This window comes from Drosophila erecta, unplaced genomic scaffold (genome assembly GCF_003286155.1).
Source record: "Drosophila erecta strain 14021-0224.00,06,07 unplaced genomic scaffold, DereRS2 tig00000021-arrow-pilon, whole genome shotgun sequence".
Classification (NCBI taxonomy): domain Eukaryota; kingdom Metazoa; phylum Arthropoda; class Insecta; order Diptera; family Drosophilidae; genus Drosophila; species Drosophila erecta.
The window spans coordinates 9094346-9114463 of NW_020825198.1; the positions used below are offsets into that span (position 1 = coordinate 9094346).

Genomic DNA, 20118 nt, shown 5'->3' on the forward strand with positions numbered 1-20118 from the left:
AATTCATATGTGAAATTGAGATCTTTGTTTTTGTGCCATTTTTGCCGGAATTGCTTTGATTTGATAACTACCAAATATGTTCTGTTTTTTCGGAACAGCAAGACACGCCAGTTGCAATCGCTAAAAGTGAGCAGTGAAGACGTGGCATTAAGTGTCCATTATCGTTTTTTCTGACATCGCATAGTGAATTGGCGGTCATCGCACATTTGTTTGACCGTATTCTTTTTTCGCGAAATACAATGGATGGAATTGTTTTGTGCGAAATTGCGGATGAAGTGCCGCCAGAATGTCCCGAAGATCCAGCGGAGTTTTACTATAGAAAAAGGCGATGGGTGTTCAAGGATTTTCTAGTTGAGCATAAGGAGGAGATTTTGATTTGTATTAAAAAGTGTGCGTAGGCTTACGCGTCGGAATTGTTTATTATAATTATTACTAAAAATATTTTTCAGGCCAGAATGCTCGGACCAGAAAGCTGAAATTCAAGACCATCCGGCAGGACTCGGCCACCTGCATGCTGGTGATCTGCCATGAACAGACACATGTTCGAGCCCGTGCCATCGAAATGGAAGTGGGAGAAAAACTTCTGCCCCTTTTCTTTAAGGACTTTAGAAGCAGTCTGGAGTTCGAGGTGGCCCAGCAGGAGAAGGAGCACAAGCGTCCTTTAAAGACATACGTGACCACCAAGCTGTATGACGCCCTCTACGAAAAACACCGCCAAAACATTAATGTTGAACAGGAATCTTCGCTAAGCCTGCCTAAAAGATTTCAATCTCAGTTACGCAAGTACCAGCAGCGCACTGTATCCTGGATGCTTGGGCGGGAGCAGCAGATCACTCAACTACCGGCCAACTACATAGTGCTCCATGCTATTGATGGCAGAAGTCGCGTCTTTAAGCATAAATACTGCTTACAATTTTACCCATTCGAGGAGGAGATTCCTAAAATCTCGCTGCCGCCGGGTGGCATCCTGGCGGACGAGATGGGCCTGGGTAAAACCGTAGAGTTCCTGGCCATGCTGCTTATGAATCCGCGCCCGCAGGACTCCTATCGGAACGATTACTGGCACCAACGCCTGGAGGAGATTTCCGATGATGTGCCACTAAAGCGGGCACGCATGACCAAACAACAAGAGGTTTTCTGCATCTGCACCAAGAAACTTGGTAAACGGGTGCAGTGCACCAAATGCCGTCGGTGGCAGCACGAAACATGTATGACTATTTCAGATACATCAGCCGTACCACACATGTGTCCCAGCTGTTGGTCCGATTTGGTAAAGTCCAGCGAAAAGCTTGTAGAAAGCGGTGCCACAATCATTGTTTCTCCGAATGCTATCAAGATGCAATGGTTCGCAGAGATACACAAGCATATATCACCATCCCTTAAGGTGCTACCTTATTACGGCCTACACTCAACCTTATGGGTTAGTCCTCTCAATCTGGCCGAGTACGATGTGGTGCTTACCGACTATACGATACTGCGTAACGAAATATACCATACAACGGACTACAAGTCAGACCGCCAGATGCGCCACCAACAAATGTACATGCGACCTAACTCCCCACTTCTAATGGTAAACTGGTGGCGCGTTTGCCTGGATGAGGCACAGGTAACGCGAATTTTTTACTTTTGCATCCACGGCTTACTGAATATTTTCTAAACTATTTAAAACCCACCCAGATGGTGGAGAGCAACACTTCAGCAGCTGCCGAGATGGTTAGAATGCTGCCGGCCATTAATCGATGGGCCGTTACTGGCACAATTGACGAATTGCCGCCACTGTTGGAGTTCGTGGGCCGGCATGAAGTCTGTAGGCCACCGGATGCTTGGCAAACTGTCGACAAGGCCTTTCAACTTAACTACAAATGCGAGCCGCTGCTGGAACTCCTCGAGCACAGCCTGTGGCGTACCTGCAAGTCCAAAGTGGAGCACGAACTGGGAATTCCACCGCAAACGGAAGTTGTTCACCGCTTGGAGCTCAGCAACGTGGAGTCCCTGTACTACCGCGAAGAGCATTTAAAGTGTCACGAACAATTCCTTTCTGCTGTGGCTAAACACACCCGGCACAACGCAGACAATAGCTCCTGCCTAAACTCCATCTCTCCACAACTGCTGCGCATCATCTTGAAGCCCTTTCTCCGCATCCGTCAGACCTGCTCAGTACCAGTAGTGCTCAACAGCAATGTATCCAGCACCGACTACCTACACCCGCAGGATCTGTTGGCGCGTCTGAAGTCCAACAACGAGTACGAGTGTAAGGCAGAGCTGCGCAGCTGGGCATCCTCCTACAACGGCCTGGCCGCCATACACTTCATAAAAGAAGATTTCTCACAAGCCATTAAGTATTATAATCTCCTGTTAAAGCTGGCTGATGAATATAACGAGCAAAATATATCGTATGTTTCATTTTTTATTACTGATATACAAATATATATTTAATATGGTCATTTTATCTTTTCAGTGTTGACAGTGTGCTTCAAATTCATGCTATATACAACCTTCTACAGGCATATGAACTAGCTCCCACTGCAGACAAATTATCAGAACTGGAGCAGAAAAAGTATCAGGCTCAAATGAAGCGACTGGAGTGGAAGTATTTAGAGGATAATACATACGTTCTTGAAAGCGCACTCAGCTGCTACAACGAATGTCTCGAAAAAGTTCGCAAACTGGAGGAACGATTCGAGGGCAGTACTGTGGACCTGCTGGCAACGGTGGTGAACCACAAAACCTCCCTTCACGATGCTATTTGGAACAAAGTCCGGGATGACTTCTTCCGCCAAAACATTTCTGTAGAAAGGCTCGAAAATGTTAACTCCATGGCCGGAATGCTATACTTTATGGATCTATGGCATAATAAGCTACAAAAGTTAAGAAGCAGTTTGTTTACTGAGTTTGAATATCTGAAAGAAGTTATGCAGCAAGCTTGTGAGGCTATCAAAACAGGAGTGGCGCTCTCCCAGGAGATAAACAACTTTATAGGAAGCGTAACCGATTGTCACTTGGCAGATATTTTGGTAAGTTTGGATACACATTATAAATACACACATATCTAATAAACACAAATTTAATAGGACGAAAAAAAGGATAAGGGTAAGCCAGAGAAACCCAAGAAGCATCGTCATTGTCGTCTGTGCAAGATTCGCGATTCATTGAATCAATTTGAGTGTCTTCTGTTTGCCAAAAAGCTAGACGAACAGGCTACAGTTACTGAGGGTTTGGAAAATCCAAGCATGGAAATAAGTTTCATTAAATGTAACCAAAGATAAAAGCACATTTTAAGTTTCGCAGAATAACATATTTTCATATCCAAACAGCCATCTTCGCCTTCCTGCGGTCTAAGCATGATTTTATTGAGTGGAAAGAGGAATGCCAGAGCAAACTGGATTTGCTGTCCTGCCTACAGGACTTGGTCAAGTTTCAAATCAAGTACTGGATCGAGGTGGAGTACATGGTCAAGGCATTTGACGAACTGCAAATGTGCAAGATGCGCATTCTTCTCACCGACGATCCTAGGGAGCAATCAAACTACAGAATGCTGGCTTGCCAGTTGGACGGGCAGCTAGAGTTCAATCAGTATAATCTGCAGCAGTCGCAGTTGAACTTCACAAGACTGTGCGGTCGTTTAAAGTACCTGAAGCATCTGAAAGAGGATTCCGCCGACAAGCCTTGTCCCATCTGCCGTACGCAAGATGACGTCAGGGTAATTAGCCAAATTTCTACAAATTTTGCTGTGCTAAGGCTTCTTGTTTCGTTTCAGTATGTGATGATGGTATGTGGACATTTTGTGTGCCAGCACTGCCTGGATACCATGAGGAGAAAGAGCGGCCGAGCTAGCGTCACAACGTGTCCACTTTGTCGACAGGACTCGCCACAGTAATGTTTTGGGATTGCTCCTCCACATGCCGCTTGTAACCATATATTTCTTATAGATTATATTACTCGGTTCGTCCGGGAGCCCACAAGTCAATTATCGGAGACTTTTCTACAAAAATTTCCAGTATTGTGGAATTAGTGCTGAAAATTAAAGGCGACAATGAAATGGAAAAGATTATTATATTCTCCCAATGGCAGGCGATTCTCATTGAAATTGCCAGAGCCCTCAGTCTCAACGGCATTCGCTTTCGCAACAAGTGCACCAATAAGGATTTTGAAGATTTCAAGGTTTTTATCTTGCTTTGGAATTTCATATAACACTGCTAACCATTTTACCTCTTTTAGAATCCAGTTAGCAATGTCACCTGTCTACTAATGCCCCTATCCAAAGGTTCAAAGGGCTTAAATCTGATCGAGGCCACACATGTTTTCCTCGTCGAACCTATTCTTAATCCAAGCGACGAGCACCAGGCCATAGGTCGTATTCACCGATTTGGACAAAAGAAGTGAGTGCGCTATTGAAATATAGGTGCTGTCAGTCATTCGATTTTTGCAGACCCACGAAGGTGCATCGTTTTATTGTAAATGGAACGGTTGAGGAGAATATTCTCTCGCTAATTACTTCTGCCGATGACACGACCACACTTTCAACTCACTGGGATCTGGAGAACATGACACTAGACAGCCTTAAGAAGCTATTCATACTCAACGAGGAGTAGAGCAATTGAATTTAAAGTAACCCATTCCGAATTGAGTTAATACGGCAAGATTGCATACACATTTGCTTGATCTGCCAATGTAAATTCATTCTTTATATATAAATATATAACTGCCACAAACTGTTCATTTATTGAAAAGCTAATCCAGGAAACAAATTTTTGTTATGTAATATAATATAATTAATAATGTATTCCGTCCCCCAGAAAAATGCAGAAAAACATTTCATTTTGGAGTTGTATAATTTCTTAGACTGGCAACCTCTCAATATAGTCCAGAATCATTTAACTTAACTCGAATCCACATAGGTAATGTGTCTTTTCCTGATTAATGTACAGTATTATTTGTACTAGCATTAGTGACATTAAACTTAATTGTATTAAAACATGTTTTCTGCTTATGACTTATTTCCATCTTACACACACTGTTTCCATAAGGATAATAAGGTATTGCTTTTCATAAAAAACCCATGATTGATTTTCCATCTGCGACAGCGTTAAACGCCGGCCAAATCTCAGACGTGATCGATTTTTAAGGCATCGAAGCTGGTGCCATCGGCATGCGCCTTCTGAGCGTAGTAGCCATCGTAGGAGCTTTGCGCCTTGTCAATCTCCTGCTGATGCTGCAACCGCTGCAGTTGCTCGTAGGCAGCCTCCTGAATCTTGCGGCGTTCCTCCTCCGCCAGTCGCTTTACCTCGTTCTCTTCGAACTGCTGCGCCTGGAGTTCGGCGGATGCCGCTGCCCGCTCCGCCGCTGCCTCCTGGTACTCGTCGTAGGAGTGCAGACTGCGGTCACTGCTCTCAAGCTTGTGTAGCGAGGAAAGCTGCTCCTTGGCCGCCTCAGCGATTTCGCGTCGCTTCGCATCCGCCTGGCGCTTTGCCTCTCTCTTGCTGCGTTCCTGCTCTTCCAGCTCCTCGCGAGCGGCATAGAACTTGGGCGAAATAACGGGTGGACGGTTCTCGTGGGTTCGCTGGTGGCGCTTTAACGCCGTCTCCTGGCGGAAACGGGTGCCGCAGGTCTTGCATTCAAAGGGTTTCTCGCCCGTATGAATCCACTCGTGGTGCCTCAGCGTTTGAGCCTTTGCGAATCTTTTTGGGCAAAAGCGGCAGGCAAAGTCTTTGACCTTCTCGTGGATGATCTTATAGTGCCGCTTCATGTTTCCGATGTTGTTGAATCCCTGACCACACCCGGGGCAGATATGTTTGCCCTCCTTCTTGGTGAAGTTCACCTGTGGCGACCATGACGGCACTGAAACTGAGGGTATGGGATTCACAGCAGTGCCAGCCAACTGCGCCAGATCCACTCGTTGTACACGGCGTGGATCTTTAGGTATGGTAGCCACGGATTCGGCGCACACCTTGAGCAATTCGTCAGCAGCGTTTTGCGACATGATCGGTTCAATGGATACGCCCTCAACTGGTGGCGCAGGGGGATTTTCGAACTGCTCACCAGGTGTCTCGCCCATTTCCACCTGCCGCTGGCGGTAGGTTTCAATAGCACGAAGCACACGCTTTTCATGAGTCTTTAAGTGCTTGGTCAGGCTCTTAGGGTAGAGAAACTTCTTCCCACAGACCTACAAATGAAACGTTGGAATGAGGTTGCTGGCTTAAAGTATCATTCTACTCTTACCTTGCACTCGCATCGCTTTTCTCCCGTGTGCGTCATCTCGTGGATCTTGCAAGCGTGTGACTTCCCGAAAGTCTTTCCACAGTATTGACACGCATAGTTTTTGATCTTCTCGTGCACGATCTTAATGTGATTGGCCAGACTCTGCTTGTTGTGTGAGGCGTGCTCGCAGATGTGGCACTTGAACTTCTTCTCCTGGGTATGCGTCAGTATGTGCGTGTTCCATTCCTGCCTGGTGGTTTTTCCCACCCCACAGTAAGGACACACGTAGTTCTTGATGCCCGCGTGCCGCATCAGATGATCCTTTAAAGCACTATTGATCACAAACCTTTTGCCGCAAATGTTACAGGGGAATGGCAGCTCCTTGCCGTCGTGCTTGTACATATGCTTCTTGAGCGCCATGGGACAGCGGAATACCTTCTCGCACTCGGTGCAAGGGTAATCCCTTGGAGGCGCCGCTGCCTTGGTAATACCGTGCATCTTTTTCATGTGAAAGGTGAGCAGGCGTATACGTGGAAAGGTCTTGCCGCAGCCATCGACATTGCAGGAGTGGACCTCGGATAGCTCCGTGTGGGCGTGGTCGATGTGAAGCCTTAATCCTCCAGCGGTGGTGAAACCTATAAGTGCATGAGATTAAAACGAGAACGCAATGTGTACCCATTATTACACACCTTTCCTGCAGGTTTCCACCTTGCATTGGAAGGGCAGGAGATCGTTGTGGTGCTTCATGTGCTCTTCGTAGCGGATGGCCTTCTTGAACTTTTGGTGGCAAATGTGACAGTCGATGATGCGGTGCAGGTGGCGTTCGCCAGTCGGAATCCTCTTGCGCCGGCTCTTTGACTTCTCTCCGTCCTCGTCATCCTCCTCGGAGCCTGAAATTACCTCCTCCTCCTCCTCTTCCTTAATTACGGGTGCCTTCGCTTTTGGTTTCGACCGGGAATTATCCCTTAATCGCTGTGCCAAAGGCACATCATCGTCACCATCGCTGCTGTTAGGCTCAAAGTCCACATCTTGGTCAAAGTCTTCGTCGCTCTCCTCCGAGGAATCCGCGGCAAAAATGGTCATCAGATCGGCGGCATCCATTTCATCTTGCTTCACTTCCTTCTCAACCTGCTCGGCCTCCTTGTCCACGTGCTCCAACATCTTAAACACATCCTCCTCGTTCTCGATCATCTCCATTTTGTGGTCCAATAGCGGATCGAAGTTGATGCGATCCTCCTCATCCTGGCCCACCAGTTCGGGCTCGTTTCCAGCTACGTTGAGCAAATCGAAGTTATTTATCTGCCCACTCGCTGGCGGACAAAAGACGTTCCTGGTCACCATGTCCTGGAACTTTTGCACCGAGTCCACGCACAGCTTTTGGAACTGATGCAGGTCGTCCAGTCGGCTGAAGCACGGCGCGCACAGACACTTGGGAAAGCCATCCGACTGTTCCACGGCCAGCGAAGTGCAGACACACAACTTCTTGGCCAATCCGGGGATCAGGAACAGGTCAAAGGATCCTGCTCCGCCGCCATTCTCTGGCAGGCGATTCAGGCAGATGCGGCACACCGCGTGTACCGAGTACTGGGCTACATCGGCCTCCTCCTCCATGATGCCTGTTCCAGGGGGAATCTAGTGGCCAAATCCACGGAATATTAAGTCGTGAAAAACTTTACGCGTCAGACTAACCAAAACAAATACTAAAAAATACTCCCCAGTGATGCCCAGTATGGACAGCCATAAGAAGATAGAAAGATTATTAAAACGGCTAGAAACGTGTATGGCATTATTAAACAAAATAAAATGTGTTTTAAACATTTTTGTTATATTATGTATGTACGTCTATCAATTTATTTATTTATTTAAACTAAATAAATGTGTTTCAAATAAGTTGTAAGCAAGTTGAATGTAGCTGGAAAAAAGTTGAGTTGGCTGCACTACAGCTCATCTCTGCCTTGTTTACCAAAATTATAAACGTTTACCAACACTGAAGAGAATTTTAAATTCTAATTATCAATGCTTATTACTGTTTATTATATTAAAATCATTTTTAAATGAATACATTTAGTAAAGTACAAACTTAAGCAGTTAAAGGGGGGGTTTAAATACAAATAAAGTCAAAACATGTTTGCAAAGTGACGGAAACTAGTTGGTAAACCTTAGAGACCTATAACTCATATGTCCTTCATAGAAACACATAATGAAAGGGTCGGAAACGGATGCGTAAACTGTTTGGTTTTGTTCGCAAATGTTCCCGGTTGATTCAGCCGCTCAAACATGATCCAACTTCAGTGCGTCCACCGAGGTGCCCTCCGCCTCCGCCTTCTGAGCGTAGAAGCCATCGTACGTGTTTGTCTGCTTCTGCAGCTTGTTTAGCTGCTCGAAGGCAGCCTCCTGGATTTTCCGAAGCTCCGCCTCTGCCTTGCGCTTGGCCTCGTTCTCCTCGATTTGGTAGGCCAGCAGCTCGGCGGTGGCCGCTGCCCTTTCCGCCGCCGGATCCTGGTACTGCTCGAAATTCTTCGGCTGCTGGCGCTTCACCGCGGTGCTGGACTCCGCCTTCGGTCCGGCCGGCTCCTTGGGCTTGCCCGGCGGACGAGGCGGCTTGTCGTGAACCTTCATATGCGTCTTGAGCACCTGCTCCTGCCGGAAATGCTTGCCGCACACCTTGCACTCGTAAGGCTTTTCGCCAGTGTGAATGTACTCGTGGTGCCGCAGATACTGCTTCTTGGCGAATCTCTTCGGGCAGAAGCGGCAGCAGAAGTCTTTGACCTTTTGGTGTACCACCTTGTAGTGCAGCTTCATGTTGCTCACGTGATTGAAGCCCTTGCCGCAATCCGGGCAAATGTGCTGGCCCTCCTTCTTGGTGAAGTTCACTTGCGGCGACCACGAGGGCAGGTTGACCGATGGAATCGGATTGGCCACCGTTCCCGCCAGCTGGGCAATGTCCACCCGCTCGACGCGACCACGCAGGTGCGGACTGGGCTTAGCTATTGTCGAGGATCCACTGGCACCGTCACCCATCACCGAGTTGCCGCCCTGCGTCTTGGGCAGATCACGTTTCTCGTGCGTCTTCAAATGCTTGGTGAGACCCTTCTCGAAGAGGAACACCTTGCCGCAGATCTTGCACTCGCAGCACTTTTCGCCGGTATGACTCCGCTCGTGAATCTTACAGGCGTGCGACTTGCCAAAGGTTTTTCCGCAGTACTGGCAGGCGAAGTCCTTGCGCTTCTCGTGCACCACCTTCACGTGGTTGGCCAGCGCCTGTTTGTTGTGGGAGGCGTGGTCGCACTGCCGGCACTCGTACTTCTTCTCCTTCGTGTGGGTCAAGATGTGCTTGTTCCACTCCTGGCGCGTCGTCTTGCCCACTCCGCAGTACGGGCACACGTGGTTCTTGATACCCGCATGTCGGAGCAGATGGTCGCGCAGCACACTATTGATGGGGAAGCGCTTGCCGCAAATTTCACAGGCGAAGGGCAGCTCCTCGCCGGTGTGCTTGTACATGTGCTTCTTGAGGGCAGTTGGGCAGCGGAAGACCTTCTCGCACTCCGTGCAGGGGAAGTCCCTCTGCGGAGTGTCCACCTTGTGCACACGTTTCATGTGGAAGCTGAGCAGCACGGGACGGGCAAAGGACTTATTGCAGCCCTCGTAGGTGCACGGATGCATGGCCGATGTCTCCGTGTGGGCGTGTTCCACATGGACACGCAGTCCATTGGCGGTGGTAAAGCCTGGAATTAAAAAAAATTATATAAATCTTGTTCTCTATGATCTGCAGGCGGGGATTACCTTTCCGACAACTTTCGACGGTGCACTGGAAGGGTAGCAAGTCGTTGTGATGTTTCATGTGCTCCTCGTAGCGAATTGCCTTCTTGAACTTCTGGTGGCAGATGTGGCAGTCAATCAGGCGGTGGCGGTCCCGCTCCGTAGCTGGAATCCTTTTGCGCTTGGGTTTGTCCTTGGGATTGCCATCGGAGTCGTCTGAGGAGCTGGTCTCCTCGGACTCCTCCTCCTCCTCCTGCCGCTTGGCAGCCGACTTCGGCTTGCCCTTCGCCCTAGAACCTCGGGGCGCTCCTCGTCGGCTGCGCTGGGCCAGTGGAATGTCGTCGTCACTACTAAGCTGGAAGTCTGCGTCGAGGTCGTTATCGTTGCCGCTCTCAAATGAGTCATCCTGCGATTCTTGACCAAACGGCTGTTCCATCTCCATCTCCACCTCTTCGACTTCCTTTTCGACGGACTCCAGCATCTTGAAGACGTCCTCCTCGTTCTCAATGATTTCGATCTTGGAGTTGAGAAGCGGATCAAAGTGGACGTTGTCCTCCTCCTCGCCCGGCAGATCCGCCACCGCGGCACTCGTGTCCAGGACATCGAAGTTTGTTTGGCAGGCGAAGGCGTTGCTGGCCACCAGATCCTGGAACTTCTGCACCGAATCGACGCACTGCTTCTGAAAGTCGTGCAGGTCGTTCAGCTTGGAGAAGCAGACAGTGCACAGGTTCTTGGGGAAGCCATCCGCCTGCTCTACGGACAAGGAGGTGCAAACGCACAGCTTTTTGGCCAGACCGGGCACTCTGAACAGATCGTAGGCCGCCGAGTCGTCCACGGTGGACAGGCAGGTGCGGCACACCGTGTGGATGGAGTACTGGCTCCCCTCATTCATTTTGGACACTCAATACGATGCTGGACGATGCCGAAATCCAGAAATCGCGAAAACGACAGCAATCCGAAATGTTCTATCACCGAGAAAAAAATCCAATACAACACACATTTATGTGTACTCGCGTGCGTGTGTGTGCGCTCGTCAGCAATTCGGGTTATCGATTACCCACAAGCGACGAGTACGCTCGCTGAAAAACTGCGCAGCTCTAGCACTCGCCACCCACACTCAGGCGTTTTGTTTTGTTTTTCCCATGCACATGCATGTGCGCAGCGGAGAGGGTACGATGGGCGTATTAGACCCAGGCCCAGCGAGTGTGTGTATTCGTAGTTAAGTCACACAGTCGCGTTCACGTAAATATGCCTGCCTGACAGCTACGAGCACGAAAATAGTCCTAGATCAATACGAAGAGAAAAAATATGAAATATCGTTATTTTGCTTCTTTTTGATATTTGTTTAATTAACATGTAATATTTTAATATTTACGTATACATATTACGTTCGAGATGAAAACTATTTAAAGGGTTCTTAAAGTTGATGGACTGGTAAATTTTATTTTAAATACATTAGGGTGTATGTGTGTTCCTATGGATCGTTTCTATAGCAGCTATTTATTTACTTGTCGTGCCGAGAAATAGTACGTTGTGAAAAATATGGATCAGCCAGACAAGGACTCCATAGAAGCCCTCGAAGCTGAGGCCAAAATATTGGGCACGGAACTGGCATTGCAAAATGCCGGGAATGAGAACAATAGGCTCAAGCTGGAGATCACAAAGTTGGCAGAGGTCCTGGAGAAGCAGAGGATGGTTTTGGAGAAAGCCGACGACAACAGAAAGGAAGCAAAGTTAATTTTCTCAACTCTGATGGAGTTAAATAAGAATGGCGGCAGTGACTGGACAGTTAAGTCTCCTCCTTAACTTTAAAAAATTATTACACAAGAATACCTAATTTGTTCCAGGAGTCACCTAATCCACTGAACAGCGGAGCACCCACTGAGGATACCGACGTAGTTGAAGAAAGTAAACTTTCCCAGTAGAATCATCCTTTCACCTCATTTTGTTACCCAAAATGTTTCTTAGTCCTCGAGTTAAAATCAATTGTTATCTTTATTTGTCTAAAGTTAAAGAACGAACTATATAAAACAAAATTTAGTATAACCATCCAGATGGATTTCAGCTAAAATAATGAACTATTTTATATAAAGGTTTGATTAATGTTCTTGTGGGCTAAAAAAATGTTTATCGTTATTAATATATAATTGTAAAAATCACTGGTATTGCAAAGTGGTCTCTTAATGTCCCTCCCACCAGATGGAAACTCCAATGGCGTTATGAATATTATTTTTAATCCATTACTCTAAGTAAGCACGGGAGACATTACACGGAAAACAAAATACATATATTGCATGTATGTATAAACGTACGTAAAAAGTAAGAAGTGTTCATATTGTAATATGCACTCGGATAATCTGGAGTGCCTATAAACCTACAATCTGATCCAGCTAGAGAGCAATTCGAGGCATGCCTAAAACTTTCCGGACAGTGACAGCTGCAGTGGAAGTGGATACATATGGATGTCGCTAGTTTATGCGTATATGCTAGTAAAGTAAAGCCAATCCTTCTGCCTAAACATGGTCGATCTTCAGGGCATCCAGGCTGGTGCCCTCGGATTGCGCTTTCTGCGCATAATAGCCATCGTAGGAGGTGGTCGCCTTGATGATCTCCTGCTGCTGCTGCAGCTTCGTCAGCTGCTCGCAGGCCGCCGCCGCGATCTTCTGCCGCTCGATTTCCGCCTTCCGCTTGGCCTCGTTCTCCTCCAGCTGGTGCGCCAGTAGCTCGGCGGTGGCCGCTGCCCGCTCCACCGCCGGATCCTGGTACTGGTCAAAGTTACGCGGCTCGGCGTCCGGTTCCAGCTTGCGGAACGTGATCTGAGTGGGCGCACTGCGCTCGGGCACGTGTCGCCTGTTGGGCTTCTCGTGCGTCTTGATGTGTTTCTTGAGTGCCGTCTCCTGGCGGAAGTGCTTGCCACAAATCTTGCACTCGAAGGGCTTCTCGCCCGTGTGGATCCATTCGTGGTGCCGCAGAATCTGTGCCTTGGAGAATCTCTTGGGGCAAAAGCGGCAGGCAAAGTCCTTGACCTTCTCGTGGATGATTTTGTAATGAAGTTTCATGTTTCCAATGTTATTAAAGCCACGTCCACAGCCTGGACATATGTGCTGGCCCTCCTTCTTGGTGAAGTTCACCTGCGGCGACCACGAGGGCACGGAGACGGAAGGTATTGGATTCACCGCAGTGCCCGCCAGCTGAGAAATGTCCACCCGCTGGACGCGTCGCGAGTTCTTCGGTTTGGGAGGCACTGCAGCGGTCCCGCCGCCGCATGCCTTGAGCATGTCCTCACTGGGCATCTGGTTGGGATCCATTTGTACCAAACCGTCGGTCTGCATCTGCATCGGCATCTGGCCCGGCATCTGCCCCGGCATCGGTACGGACATTTGGCCGGGCATGGGAATGTTAAGCTGCTGGCGAAGGGGCTCTGCCGGCGGCAGATCCCGTTTCTCGTGCGTCTTCAAATGCTTGGTGAGGCTCTTCTCGCAGAGGAATATCTTGCCGCAGATCTTGCACTCGCAGCACTTCTCCCCAGTGTGACTCCTCTCGTGCACCTTGCAGGCGTGGCTCTTGCCGAAGGTCTTTCCGCAGTACTGGCACGCAAAGTCCTTGCGCTTCTCGTGCACCACCTTCACATGATTGGACAAAGCCTGTTTGTTGTGCGAGGCATGGTCGCACTGTCGGCACTTGAACTTTTTCTCCTTGGTGTGCGTGAGAATGTGGGCGTTCCATTCCTGGCGCGTCGTCTTGCCCACTCCGCAGTACGGGCACACATGGTTCTTGATGCCCGCGTGTCGCATAAGGTGATCCCTTAAAGCACTGTTGATTACAAAACGCTTGCCGCAGATATTGCAAGGATACGGAAGCTCCTCGCCCGTGTGCTTATACATGTGCTTCTTAAGCGCTGTGGGGCAGCGGAATACGGTGTCGCATTCTGTGCAGGGGAAGTCCCGAAGCGGAGCCGCCGCCTTGGTAATGCCGTGCACCTTCTTCATGTGGAAGGTGAGCAGGCGGACGCGCGGGAAGGTCTTGCCGCAGCCCTCGGCGATGCAGGCGTGAACCTCGGACAGCTCTGTATGCGCGTGGTCAATGTGTATGCGCAGCCCATTGGCGGTGGTGAAACCTAAAAGGCAGGAGATCATAAAGATCGGAAAGATTGTGTGCTTTTTTAGCCAGCGACATACCTTTCTTGCAGGTCTCCACCTTGCACTGGAAGGGCAGTAGGTCGTTGTGGTACTTCATGTGCTCCTCGTATCGGATGGCCTTCTTGAACTTCTGGTGGCAAATGTGGCAGTCGATGATGCGGTGAAGGTGGCGTTCCTCGATGGGAATGCGCTTCCTCTTGGGCTTATCTCCCCGCGATGCATCGTCTTCGGAGTCATCTGATTCGGAGGATGAGCCGCTCAACTCCTCCTCCTCTGGCGGAGGCGGTTTTATCTTTTTGGGCCGTCCCCTGGGCCTCGGCTTGGGTTTGTCGAGGTTGCTGAAACGGTCCTGGTGTGATCCGGACCCGGTAGCTGGTCCCCGCATTCGCTGGGCCAGCGGAATGTCATCATCACTGCTGTTTGGTTCGAAGTCCAGGTCGTGGTCGTTGTCGTTGCCGCTCTCGATGGAGGAATCGTCGTCAAACATCTTGACGGAAACGTTGCCCCCGTCATCCTCCTCCACCTTGGCCTCCTTCTCCACCTCCTCGGCCTCCTTGTCAACGTGTTCCAGCATTTTGAAGACATCCTCCTCGTTCTCGATCAGCTCCATCTTATGGTTCAGTAGCGGATCATAGTTGACGTGGTCCTCCTCCTCAGCCTGGTAGTCCTGCACAGCAACATTGGAATCGAAAACGTCGAAGCTGCTCTGGCAGGCAAAGACGTTGCTGGCCACCAGATCCTGGAACTTTTGCACCGAATCGACGCACTGCTTCTGAAAGTCGTGCAGCTCGTTCAGCTTGGTATAGCACAGGGTGCACAGGTTCTTTGGGAAGCCATCGTTCTGTTCCACGGACAGGGATGTGCAGAAACACAGCTTCTTAGAAAGTCCTGGCACCATATACAAATCGTAGGCGGCGTCGTTCTGCAGGTGGTTCAGACAGATCCTGCACAGACTGTGGATCGAGTACTGCCTGCCCTCGTTCATCTTGCTTTCAATCGCAATCGGCACTGCGAATCGGGGCGGTTTTCTATAGCTTTTTGCGTCTCTCTCCGGTCAGTAAGCAATAAAATAATATTGACACAGAAAAAATTGTATACTCGTCGACTGGCAATCGAGCGAGTGGGCAATAAGCAAGTACAACTGCCAGCGAGTTACTCGTCAGAGTGCCTGGTTGTTATGTTTCCCAGGGCTGGGCAATCAATGTTTTTTCTTATTACTTATTTGTAATTCTAATTGGGTTGCAGTTACTATAGTACACACAAAACTCTAACAAAAAATGTACTTATAGTCAATTAACATTTTTTGCATACTCCAAACAGTATTTCAGTGCTTTTATTAAAAATATTTCACAAATATTTTCAAACGAAATATTTTGAGATATCTAGATACGAAAATCAAGAAAATTTACACATATGTATATTGAAATGAAGTCAAAAAAAACTTAGTGTAACTATGCAAAAGTAACGACATTTCGATGAATTTTAATTCAGTGCTCTTGAAAATATAGATACGAAATAATAGATACGAAAATTAACATAAAAATATATTAATATTACAATTAATATTTAAATTTCAAAATAAGTCAACAAAATTTTATTTTAACTAGGAATCAGTATGGTCTCTCATAAGCATATCCATTTAAATAGCTTTTTATTCAATAAATAATAAATAAATAAAAACATTCTGTTTATTTTTTACCCCAGTACACCAAAATGGGTTAATAAGAAAGCGAAACGGTCACACTGCCTGTCACACTGCAACAAATTTGTTTTGAAGCTCGGCTTGTGATCTCCCCGAGATTCGGGAGAAATGGGCACCAGGGAGCTCCAGTACTCCGTCCTTTCGCTTTGTCGCACCTGTCTCATCCACCTGGAGCATGGCGTTGGACACGACCTCTTTGTGGTTCCAGATCTGTCCAAGAAACTAATGGCTTGCACTTCGTTTGAAGCGGAACAAAACGACGGATTCCCGAAGAACCTGTGCACCCAATGTTTCACTAAGTTGAACGAGCTGAACGATTTCCGGGAACTGTGCGAAAGATCCATTAAACGTCTTAAAGAAATAGTTACCAGCCAGAGGAATATACCCATGGGTATTTTCGAACCCATAGCTGAGGATTCTGAAGCACCTGGAAGGCCGGAGGAGTCGGCTAGTTTCGATCCTCTGCTAAATCACAAACTGGAGATGATTGACAACGAGGAGGATGTGTTTAAGATGCTGGAAAAGGTGGACAGGGAACCAGAGGAGCATTCAAGTGACCAAAGCCAAGATGATTCCTCCAGTTCAGAGGACAACGAAGTGGAGGAGGAGAAGAAGCCTTCCGATGGGTTTACCAGCGATGATGAACAACCCTTGGCGCAGCGACGAAGGATTGCGAACGACAAGCTTAAGCTGCATCGTCTTATTAGTTGTCCCATCTGCCAGCAAAAGTTCAAAAAGCAGTCAAAGTACGAGGAGCACATGAAACACCACAATGATCTGCTGCCGTTTCAGTGCCAGGAGGAAAGTTGCCGTAAGGGCTTCACCACAGCCGGTGCACTGCGTCTCCACGTGGACTATGCGCACACCAAGCAGGCGAATGAGATTCCCTGCACCGTGGAGGGCTGTCGATTGGTTTTTCCCCGTCTCCGCCTGCTGACCATCCACTTGAAGAAGGTCCACAACCAGGCGAGAGTTAGTGCTCCGCGGGTTGAACAGCCTTGCAGGGAATGCGGCATGGTTTTTCGTTGTCCGGTGGCTTTAAAGAAACACATGTACAAGCACACGGGCGAAGAGCTCCCCTATCCCTGCAACATTTGCGGCAAGGGCTTCCATATCAACAGTGCCCTAAAGAACCATCTTCTCCGGCATGCAGGCATCAAGAACTACGTGTGCCCGTACTGCGGAGTAGGGAAGACCACCCGCCAGGAATGGAGCAAGCACATACTGACGCACACACAGGAGAAACAGTTTAAGTGTCACATCTGCGACCATGCCACCCATACGAAGCGGGCTCTGGATAGCCACGTTAAGATCGTGCACGAGAAAATCCGGAATTTTGCTTGTCAGTACTGTGGAAAGACTTTCGGGAAATCCCACGCGTGTAAAATACACGAGATGACACACACCGGTGAAAAGCGATGCGAATGCAAGGTAAGGAAGTTACATTTATATCCTTGTTACCATAGTCTGATATGCTTTCACCTTGCAGGTTTGTGGCAAAAAGTTTCTGTACACGGAGAGTCTCACAAAGCACCTGAAGATTCATGAGAAGAGCGTGGAAAGGGCTCTGGAAACGTATAGACAGCGGCAAGGAAATGACGACGCCAGAGGCACTCATGTGGACGCGGATCAGCTGCTGAAGGTGTGTGCCGAATCCGTAGCCACCATTCCTAAGGATCCCCGCCGCGTAGAGCGAGTTGATTTGGCCCAACTGGCTGGGACCGTAGTGAATCCCATTCCCACAGTTCATATACCAGCCAGCGAAGTGCCAGCCCGAGCGAAGTTTGTGCAGAAGGAGGGCATGCACTTGTGTCCCGGCTGCAGTCAGGGATTCAATAACCTGGGCAACATGAAGCGCCACTACAAGAGCGTCCACGAAAAAGTCAAGGACTTTGAGTGCCGTTACTGCTCCCGTCGCTTCGCCAACTCCCAATCCCTGAAGCAACACGAGTGGATACACACTGGTGAAAAGCCCTACGAGTGTAAGAGATGTGGCACTCACTTTCGCCAGGAAGCGGCGCTCATCCGTCACCAAAAAGTCCATGACGAAAAGCCGCCGAAACCCCCAAGGCCACCGAAGGAAATCAGCGAAAGAGCACGTCAGAAGGCCTTGCAGCAAAGTGAGCGTAGACGAAAGGTTGAGGCTCTACGGCAGGAAATTGCGAAGGTGGCTAAGGAAGAGCTGAAGGACTTAGAGAATCAACGGGCATTAGAGAAGCAGCAAAACACCTACGAACAGTATCAGGCAGCGGCAGCTAGCCAAACTTGTCCAGAATCTAAGGCGGAACCTTAAACAGACACTAGTTCAAGGTTGACATAGGTCAACAGACTTTCCAAAAGAGTGGAATTTTATATTGTTGGTTAATATTTAACTATAACTTGTTATAATATTTCTAAGCTATTAAATAGTCTTTATCAAAATGGCAAGCTTTAGAATAACTAATGGTTTTGGGTGTAAAACTTCTTTTCAAATAAAGTCCGATAAAATATCTTTATAAATAACAAGGAAATGATTATAGTTTTTCAATTTTTTTTTTATTTTTACTTTCACTTGCTTGTTATTTTGATGAGAGAGTGTCTTAATGTCGTCAAATGATTGCAAACAGCCGGAACCGGGCGCAAATGGCTGCGTACCGCGATGTCCAGCCGTTTATATGATAGATGGAGTGATGGATGGATGATAATGATTAGATTCAAATGATACAAAACGCGATCAAAAAAATCTACAAGTAGATAGCAAAAATTTGGTATACACATAAGTAGAGCAAGAAGTTCCCTAAACAATGGAAAATGGTCGATGGAATTGGGGCGTTATCTGGTGGGGCCCAATGTCTGTCTCTGCTCCATCCCCGCCTGACGCACCAAGTGTTGGTTCTAAGGAGCCTCCGGTGTCTTCAGATTGTACTTGGCCTTAATATTGTTCAGCTCCTCCTGCTTCTTGTCCATGTCCACGCGCTTGAAGGCCTTGTTGGACTGGTAGTAGAGCACCACCAGATAGCGATTGCAAACATTGAAACCGGATAAATGGTCACAGGCGTTCTTGGCATCGAAAATGTCCTCGTAGACGACAAAGGCGGTGCCACGCGTTTCCGGCGTATTGCCTCTGTAAAGCATACGCAAATTTCTTTAAAGGATTCATGGCGAAAAAAACCCAGACGTGTATCTTACACGCGTATCTGTCGAATGGCTCCAAATTTTCCAAATATGTCGTACATCTCGTCTGAGGTGATTTTGTACGGCAAATTCCGCACGTACAATAGCCGATTCACCTCTGGGGGCAGGCGGATCTGCAAAAGAAATTGGTCTTTTCACTCAATCCATTTACTTTGTCTGTGGAGTCTCAGGTTTTCTTCTCACATGGTTGCGCTTGTTCATGTCCGGTCGCTTCGGATGTTAGGCTGCGACAAGGCGAGAAACTTTCACTCGGCCGCGGGGAAAGCGAGTAGCGGCTTTGTCTGACCCGGGATGAATGTCCTGAAGCGTGGTCCTTTGTTTAAAATTAATGACTCCTCTGTCTGGCCTCAAACCCAAACAAAATTGACCAGGGTGGTGAGTGCGGGCACTCTAGATAGCGAGAGTGTGGCCGTATTTCGGGAAATCTTGCGCATCTGGAGCAGTGATGCCAATTTAGCCTTTTTCCTGACAGATCTGTCCTGTTTTTTACTGTTTCAAACAGCCCCAACCCGGAAATCTGTTCTTTTTTACGTTTTTAGATTTTTCAAAATTTAATTGGTATAATTCCAAATTTTTTTGTTTGCAAATTATGTGGCATCTCTTTTAAGCAAAATGGTATCGATATTGCGTGTAATCGTATGAATATCGAACTCACCTTGTCAAAATGCCTATAGAAGAATACAACGTAAAGAATGGCAACGTATGAATCAAACGTTGAGGACGAATGCGTCGTGGACGAAACATTTAAAATATTAAATTAAAAGATAACTAAATGAATAATAATCATAAGAAAAACTGTCCTGCTTTTCATCCTTTTTTGAAATTTTAGGCCTATTTTTTCCGTTTTTTCAACAATCTACAATTTGCCATAAATATTTACACTTTGTGGGCAAAATTGAAAGATTTTTCGGTTTGAATTACCAGGCGAACAGGAATTCCAAAAGGTGACAAACGATCCTTTGGTTTTCGGTAGCAACCTGCTGCTGATTATGATCGCCTGGCAATTCAATCCGAAAAAATCTATAATTTACCATAAATATTTACATTTTGTGCGCAAAATTGTAAGATTTTTCGATTTAAATTATTAGGCGATCATAATTTCAAACACTTGTATAAATAACACTTACCTGGTTATTTGTTCAAGAG

The 20118-nt window shown here is 47.6% G+C and overlaps 5 protein-coding genes across 7 annotated transcripts; 3 read left to right on the top strand and 2 right to left on the bottom strand.

Moving 5' to 3' along the window:
* Positions 1-124: 124 nt before the first annotated feature.
* Positions 125-4979, top strand: LOC6544917 (E3 ubiquitin-protein ligase SHPRH). Its single transcript, XM_001972058.3, has 10 exons — positions 125-390; positions 450-1606; positions 1678-2393; positions 2459-3014; positions 3072-3252; positions 3315-3700; positions 3758-3873; positions 3930-4161; positions 4219-4379; positions 4430-4979. Exons 1-10 carry the CDS (start codon positions 240-242, stop codon positions 4590-4592), a joined length of 3819 nt encoding a protein of 1272 aa, XP_001972094.1. The 5' UTR covers positions 125-239; the 3' UTR covers positions 4593-4979.
* Positions 4980-5104: 125 nt separating this feature from the next.
* Positions 5105-15259, bottom strand: LOC6544918 (zinc finger protein 91). Its single transcript, XM_026978129.1, has 6 exons — positions 14136-15259; positions 13686-14074; positions 8476-9543; positions 6888-7830; positions 6220-6833; positions 5105-6163 (listed from the first exon to the last, which is right to left on the bottom strand). Exons 1-6 carry the CDS (start codon positions 15079-15081, stop codon positions 5105-5107), a joined length of 5019 nt encoding a protein of 1672 aa, XP_026833930.1. The 5' UTR covers positions 15082-15259.
* LOC6544920 lies at positions 11307-12097 on the top strand. 3 transcript variants are annotated; one of them, XM_001972061.2, is made up of 3 exons: positions 11310-11391; positions 11451-11745; positions 11805-12097. In XM_001972061.2, the coding sequence occupies exons 2-3, from the start codon at positions 11500-11502 to the stop codon at positions 11880-11882; spliced, it is 324 nt and encodes a 107-aa protein (XP_001972097.2). In that variant the 5' UTR covers positions 11310-11391; positions 11451-11499; the 3' UTR covers positions 11883-12097. The 3 variants fall into 3 exon arrangements, with proteins under 3 accessions (XP_026833521.1, XP_001972097.2, XP_026833520.1); XM_026977720.1 differs by having other exon boundaries at positions 11307-11750; positions 11805-11861; XM_026977719.1 differs by having other exon boundaries at positions 11310-11745.
* Positions 15260-15827: 568 nt separating the features above from the next.
* On the top strand, positions 15828-18334 carry LOC6545208 (zinc finger protein 708). The gene is made up of 2 exons (XM_001972063.3): positions 15828-17229; positions 17288-18334. The coding sequence occupies exons 1-2, from the start codon at positions 15907-15909 to the stop codon at positions 18089-18091; spliced, it is 2127 nt and encodes a 708-aa protein (XP_001972099.1). The 5' UTR covers positions 15828-15906; the 3' UTR covers positions 18092-18334.
* Positions 18335-18471: 137 nt separating this feature from the next.
* Positions 18472-19402, bottom strand: LOC6545209 (splicing factor 3B subunit 6). The gene is made up of 3 exons (XM_001972064.3): positions 19156-19402; positions 18967-19085; positions 18472-18901 (listed from the first exon to the last, which is right to left on the bottom strand). Exons 1-3 carry the CDS (start codon positions 19171-19173, stop codon positions 18673-18675), a joined length of 366 nt encoding a protein of 121 aa, XP_001972100.1. The 5' UTR covers positions 19174-19402; the 3' UTR covers positions 18472-18672.
* Positions 19403-20118: the final 716 nt, after the last annotated feature.